Below are 7,500 nucleotides of genomic sequence, written 5' to 3'. Positions count from 1 at the left end.
ATCAGGGCTGAGGGGGGAGGCGGGGCTTATCATCCCGGAGGAGGGGGGGTCTGACGGTGAGGGGGAGAGAACAGTGATTGAAGGGGAGGGGTCTGCTGCGGAAGGGGAGTGGTCTGTGGTTGAGGGGTCCGGTGGGTCAGGGAGGGCGGGGCCAGAGACCGACACCTGAGATGATTTCTTCAGACTGGAAACATTAGCGTAGACGGGCGAGTCGGGGCCGAGAGAGCTCCGGTCCTACAGAGAGAGAGAGAGAGAGAGACACAGGGGTGGATTGGCCATTGGGAGTACTGGGATTTTTCCCGGTGGGCCGATCAATAATGGGCCGATGGCTGCCCGTTTTTTATTTTTTATTTGTTAATTTAGTTGTTGCCATGGTAACTCTCCCGGCCCAGAGCAGAGACATGCACCGGCCCACAGAGCTCCGCCCGCAGCCTGCAGACACAGCCCCGGCTGCAGCTGGAGGCTACTCCGTTGGCTTGTCTGTCTAAAGAATACCTGGCCCAGTGGCCCTATGATAGGCTACAGAGACCCAAGAGTCCCACCCACGCATGTTCTAGTAACCCCCCCCACCCCCCATCCAATCACCTTTAATGATAAACAGTCATAATGAGAGAGTGAGGGAGAGAAACAAACACACCAGCACACGAAAAACAAAGCGAGGACTACAAAATGGAAAATGCGGGTAAAAAACGAAAAACTCTTGCAACCGACGCTGCTAAGCGTGCCGGGGCCGCAGGTCTGGGACAGTGACCCATGGACTGGCAGACCAGAGGCTCCAACTATCAGGATCACATTACTCAGCCTCCTGGAGAAGCTGATGCTGAAAGGCTCCGGCTGATTGTTGAACCTGATTCAGGAGGAGCGATGTGGATTCTGGCCGTGGAACAGTGGACCAGCTCTTCACCCTGCAGGGATCCTGGAGGGGTCATGGGAGTTCACACATCCAGTCTACATGTGCTTTGTGGACTTCGAGAAGGCTTAGGACTGTGTCCCTCGGGGGACCTTGTGGAAGTTTGGGGTACCAGGGTCTCTGCTGCGAGCCATTGGGTCCCTATACAACCGCTGTGAGAGCTGTGTTCACATCCTCTGCAGTAAGTCAGACCTGGTCTCAGTGGGTGTTGGGCTCCATCAGGGCTGTCCCTGGTCTCTGATCCTGTTTGTAATCTTCATGGACAGAGTCTCAAGGTGCAGCCGGGGGGAGGAGAGAGTCCAGTTTGGGGACCTCAGAATCACCTCTCTGCTGTTTACGGTTGATGTTGTTCTGTTGGACTCTACAGGTGAAGTCCTCCAACAGGCTCTGGGACGGTTTGCAGCTGAATGTGAAGCGGTCGGGATGAGAGTCAGCCATAGGCGTAATTTATGGGGGGGGGGGGGGTTGTAACCCACCCAGTATGATATCATAATTATTGATAATGTATATTAAGTATTATAAACATGACAATGTGGTAGATTTTCTCAATTTAGCAGTAATAAATAGTGACGGTTGTCTGCGCCCCTTCCCGTTCTGAGATTTGGTTTTTCCCACCTGAGACCTGTGGAGAGGTAACGTGCTAGAGCAGTTCTCGTGGAGCACAACCCTGGATGCAGAGGGGTCGCTGCGGGCTTTCCAGTTGCTTTCCTGCCCCAGTCAAATAGTGGCACGAAGACTTGGGTTGAGTGGGGTTAAATAGTTTTTGGTGTCAGTTAGGTTAGGGTTGAGGACAGTCCCACACCTTGTATTATGGTGCCAGCACTAATGTTTAGAGTCTCTTAGTAGTTTGTATTTATAGCTCACAGGGCTTAATGGCTTGTACTGTGTTATTTTATCTAAAACTTGCATATCTTACATGTCTTCTAAATTTAAGGATAACGTATGTCACATTTTAAAATGGTGGTTGCAAGAAACGAGCCAATTGACCATGCTTTGGTGTTAAATGGGTCAGGCATACCTCAGCATTAATATGTACCCAGTTAGCATGTTTTACAGTGAGGCTGTTATACTACTACTACTAATACTACAGCTGGTTTGGTTGTGTATGAGGTTTGTTGATGAAGCAAGATCCGCTTTGTGCTGGAACGTGTGTCTCTGGCCTCGGTGCTTCTGGTTAGAGGAACCTTTTGTATGTCTACTTTGATCTGGTATCTTCAGTTCCAGCTGGAATGTGTAAGGGCAAGACGTTGATGTTTTTGTTTAGTTACAGACAATCATGTTGTATACTTGAGCTCAGATGTTATCATAGACCATAGCTTCTGTTTCCATGTTCCCTTTGAAACTCCTGTTTATCTTTCTGTTACAACTTTACATGTTGGACCTAAAACTTCTGTCTGAAGGTGTTTTGTTGTCCTGACATGTCGTCGTCTGTTTCCTGGTTCTCATTTAAGGATCCAAGGTTGCTGAGGCGGGACACTCTCTCTTCTCTCTTCCTTCCAACTGACTAACATTATTTTATTTTAGAGTACTGACAACCATCAATGTATTATTATCAGAGCTGATCCAGCGCCACCCAGTGGTCACTGTCAGTACTGCAGCACATAGAGCTCCATTATAAAGAGACTGGATCAGTTCGGACTCTTTCTGTTAGAGATGTTTGATCCATGACGGTTTAATGTTTGTAAAAGTGAGAATCTGTGACATCATCCCAAAGTCTGTGAGCCGGAGGGAAACACGCCTGCACCAGCTGAGTGCTTCTTATTGGACAGAACGGACGCCATCTTTGGTCCAATATCAGGCCCGAGAGCCCAGAACCTGCTGGTCCAGTTCAGACCTGGATCCAGTTCAGGTCTCTGAGTCTGAGTTCAGGAGGAAAACCAGCCGCACTGAAAACGTGCTGCAGCGTTTCCTGTTTGACCGTCATTAACTGTAAGTGAGCTGCTGTCTGACAGGAAGAGCTCCTCCCATGTTTTATAAACACACACACACACACACACACACACACACACACACATACAGTAAGACACGTACAGTAACACACACACACACACACACACACATACATATATATATATATATATATGTGTGTGTGTGTGTGTGTGTGTGTGTGTGTGTGTATATATATATATATATACACACACACACACACACACACACACTTCTGTTACAGAAACACCTGCAGCAGCACTTTGATGATGTCATCATCCTACAGGTGTTTGTATTACTACAATACCCATGAGCCTCAGCTGCTGTTGCCATGGAGAAGGTTAATTAATCAGAGTTTAATGAATATGTTGATGCAGCGTTGCCACGGTTACTGAATTCATTCAATCAGTTTCCTCATCGTGATTGGCTGCTGAGCTCAGTGTTAATGAATCTGAAGCTCTGTGAGTATATTTATTTATATATTTATTTATATATATATATAAATATATAAATAAATATAAAGACTCTTCAACAAACTGACAAACTAATAATGATGAAAAGAATAAAACAAACTGCTGTAAAGCAGCTTTTCATATTATATTTGATGTTAGTTGTATATTTATATATATATATATATATATATGAATATATTTATATATATATATATATATATATAAATATATATATATATATATATATATATATATATAAAAATATATTCATATATATATATATATATATATATATATATATATTTATATATATATATAGTTAGTATATAAATACTTATATATATAACATTAAACTAAAGAGTGCAGCGCTGCAGTCATGTGACAGGAAGCTGAAGATCTTTATTTGTTTTACATTTAATCGATTAATTCATGAAGGAAAGAATCAGCTGACTGATGATGATGTGTAATAAATAAATAACAGAATAATATACTGATGTCATGTTTGTTGGTTGTTTCCATGGAAACACGAGGTGCACCTCTGAATGCCTAACAGCTGTTAGTCAGAGGTCAAAGGTCGGAGTTTCACATTAACCTGAACTCACAGAGATCTGATCACGTGTTCAGAGTTCAACTCATAAAGAATCAAACCTGAGTATTTAATGTTCAGTGTGAAAGTAAAACAATATAAGGACTTTACATTTATAATTTATAAAATGTGTCGCTGCTGTGAAACTTAATGTGATTTAAAAACTTTAGTTTGACTTTAAAATAAACTCTAGTCTAGTGTAACAGTCAGAGGTTTAGAGTTAGATCAGGACTCACCCGACCGGAGCTGCTTCATGTTGATCCTCTGGACTCTGCAGGCTGCAGCTCCCCCCACATATTATAAACCCCCCCCCCCCCCCCCCCCCCCCCCGCAGCACTGCCCCCCCCCCTGCAGCACCGCCCCTCTATTACAGGGTCCCTGTCCGCTGTATACTGCAGCAGCCCCCCCCCCCCCCCCCCTCTGCAGCACCGCCCCTCTATTACAGGGTCCCTGTCCGCTGTATACTGCAGCCCCCCCCCCCCCCCCCCCTGCCCCCTCTGGGGCAGTAATCACTGTTTTTAGGATTCGACTGTTCTGAATCTGATTCTCTGTGACTCGTCAGGAGCAACATCAGTGTGTTGTTCTCTTTGTGTGTGTTAGTGTGTGTGTGTGTTAGTGTGTGTGTGTGTGTGTGTGTGTGTGTGTGTGTGTGTGTGTGTTAGTGTGTGTGTGTGTGTTAGTGTGTGTGTGTGTTAGTGTGTGTGTGTGTTAGTGTGTGTGTGTGTTACTACTTTAGTCGTACTTTGCTTGTTTTGTCAGTAATATGCTAATGAGCGTGTTGGTTGCCTGGGTGACCAGATGCAGCGCACCGATTGGAGGACTGTTGTTAGAGTCAGTTTAGCTTGTATTGGTTCATTGTTAGTCCTTCTTTTAAATTCACATTATTTCCACTAACACTGATCTGTGTTGTAGGGGCAAAATGTTAAATAATGTTATAATAATGTAATGGGTTAGGGTAATAATGATAAAACAACTTTATCGTTCATTAGTTCATTGTGTTTCTGTCCAGTATTCTCTCTGTTAGCTCTGTGTTAGTGTGTGTGTGTGTGTGTGTGTGTGTGTGTGTGTGTGTTAGCAGGCAGAGTACAGAGGATCATTACAGCTGTTTGTCTGCTGCTGCTTTAAAGCTTCACTTCAGTCATGAGTTCAAAGCAAACCGATCGTCCAGCGAACACAGAGAGTCAGTCAATAATGATCCAGAAATATAAAAAACTGAAACTGATTAAATATTAAAGCTCAGAGATCATTTCAGCCTGATCATAAAACAATACACTTATAATTTAATATTCAACAAAAAAAACAATGCATCATCAAATAAAATGAAAAAACAATTAATTTAAAGGCCGTGTTAAAGCAACAGTCAGGTTCCTTCTGTACAGACTATTAAAAGATGCTTTTATTTTGAAGGAACATGTCACCATTTCCTGTGACTCGACCGGAGCCGTTCGTTGAGCTCTTTACTGTCCGGCTACTAAAATGTTCCTGTTGAACTTCATATGATTTTAAATTAAAATAAAAGTGTATATTAAATATTTTATCATTTTTATTATATTAAATTTAAATGAATATAGACTTTGCATATAATGATGTAATTAAACTCATTTTAAGCCTGAGTATTTGATAGCAGCTGAGACATTATGTAAGAAGCTGGTCGTTTCCTGCTGAGCTTCAGAAGCAGAAACATGATCAGGATCCAGCTTCATACTTTCATTTGGTTCATTATGAACACACACAGGGTCTTACCTGTGGGGGGGCCGGGGGGGCCGGGGGGGGCCGGTGCCGGTGCAGGACTCTTCAGAGCCTCCAGGTCCAGGTTCAGGTCCTGGATGGACTCGTAGATGTGGTGTGAGTCGTCCCCCTTCAGGGACTCCTCCTCCTCGCTGGACTCCGGCTGGATGGGGGGCTCCTGGTCGTCATGGAGACCAGCTGAGGTAGGGGGCGGGGGGACCACCGGAGTCTCCACCGGGATGGGCTGGGACCGGGGGAGGGGGTCCGCCGGGCTGAAGCTGGGGACCCGAGGTTTACCGGAGTCCACCTGGTCTTCCAAGACCCTCAGGGTGGGACCGGACTCTGCAGGACCAGCGGGGGGGCTGGAGTGTCTCTGGGGGGGGGTCACCACCGGAACCGGGTCCTGGAAGTCCAGCGGGACTCCAAACGTCGACATGCGGTTCTCAGACTTGCGGTAACCGGAGGAGGTCTCGGGTCTGAGCCGGATCGTCACCCTCGTCGCCCGGTTTGGTTTTGGTCCCGTTGGAGTCCTCCAGAGTCTTTGGGACCGGGACCGGGACCGGGACCGGGACCGGCACCGGGACCCGCCGCAGGGAGCAGCAGCGGCGGTTCAGGGCTGGGGGGCTCGGTGAAGTCCAGGGGGGACGGCAGGTCCACAGGAAGCTCCCTGACGTACTTGGCGGGGATGTAGAAGGGTCTGGACCCGGCGCCCCCCCCGGCCCCCCCCGGCCCCCCCCTGGACCACCTGCCACCAGTGCTCGTTGGTCTTGCTCAGCAGCACGTAGCGCTCGTTGGGTCGGATCGAGACCAGCGACCCGTCTCGACCCTCATACTCATACTGGAACTCCACCAGGACCAGACCCAGACCAGGACCAGGACCTGCAGGACCACACAGGGGGGTCAGAAGGACTGGAGACCCTAAAGGTTCAGGGTCTAACAAACGGGACCAGAACTCTCTCTGATTCCTTCCTTCCTTCCTTCCTGCCTTCTTTCCTTTACTCCTTTCCTTCCTCATGTCCTCCCTCCCTTCCTTCCTTTCTTCCTTCCTTCCATCTGTCCTCCCTCCCTCCTACCTTCCTTCCTTATTTACTTCTTTCCTCCGTCCTTCCTTCCTTCCTCCCTTCCTTATTTCCTTTCCTCCCCGCTTTCCTTCCTCCTTTCTCCCTTCCTCCCCTCCTTCTCTCCTTCCTCCCTCCATCCCTCCCCCCTCCGTTCCTTCCTTCTTCCTCCCCTCTTTCCTCCCCTCCTTCCTCCCCTCCTTCCCTCCCTCCATCCCTCCCTCCCTCCTTTTCTCCCTCCTTTCCTTCCTCCTTCCTCCCCTCCTTCCTCCCTCCCTCCTTCCTCCCTCCATCCCTCCCTCCCTCCTTTCCTTCCTTCTTCCTCCCCTCTTTCCTTCCTCCCCTCCTTCCCTCCTCCCTCCCTCCATTCCTCCCTCCTTCCCTCCTTTCCTTTCTCCCTTCCTCCCTCCCTCCCTCCTTCCTAACACATGAAGCATTATTAACATCTCACCTCTGCCGAGCAGGGAAGAGGTCGTTGCCATGGCGACGACCCTGGGCTCCTCAGGCCCCGCCCCTCAGGTAGACGGGCAGGTGACTCTGCAGGTGAGGGGTCAAAGGTCGGAGCAGGTCAGCAGCCTCCTTAAAGAGAAGAAGAAGAAGAGACACAACGATTAGAGAAGAGAAGAAGAAGAGACAGAACGATTAAAGAAGAGAAGAAGAAGAGACAGAACGATTAAAGAAGAGAAGAAGAAGAGACACAACGATTAAAGAAGAGAAGAAGAAGAGACAGAACGATTAAAGAAGAGAAGAAGAAGAGACAGAACGATTAAAGAAGAGAAGAAGAAGAGACAGAACGATTAAAGTAGAGAAGAAGAAGAGACAGAACGATTAAAGAAGAGA

General features: G+C 47.3%; 1 protein-coding gene across 1 annotated transcript in view; it reads right to left on the bottom strand.

Moving 5' to 3' along the window:
• Window positions 1-7,500, bottom strand: part of arhgap27l (Rho GTPase activating protein 27, like) — a 37,462-nt gene that overhangs the window by 19,976 nt on the left and 9,986 nt on the right. Inside the window, 6 exon segments of the mRNA XM_053338123.1 lie at window positions 1-226; window positions 5,608-6,095; window positions 6,097-6,201; window positions 6,203-6,308; window positions 6,340-6,481; window positions 7,112-7,239. The exon segment at window positions 1-226 is cut by the window's left edge and continues 9 nt beyond it. Coding sequence (XP_053194098.1) covers window positions 1-226; window positions 5,608-6,095; window positions 6,097-6,201; window positions 6,203-6,308; window positions 6,340-6,481; window positions 7,112-7,142 — 1,098 coding nt within the window. The 5' untranslated portion in view covers window positions 7,143-7,239.

This window comes from Scomber japonicus, chromosome 18, assembly GCF_027409825.1.
Source record: "Scomber japonicus isolate fScoJap1 chromosome 18, fScoJap1.pri, whole genome shotgun sequence".
Classification (NCBI taxonomy): Eukaryota; Metazoa; Chordata; class Actinopteri; order Scombriformes; family Scombridae; genus Scomber; species Scomber japonicus.
This window is presented reverse-complemented; position numbering and strand designations above follow the sequence as displayed.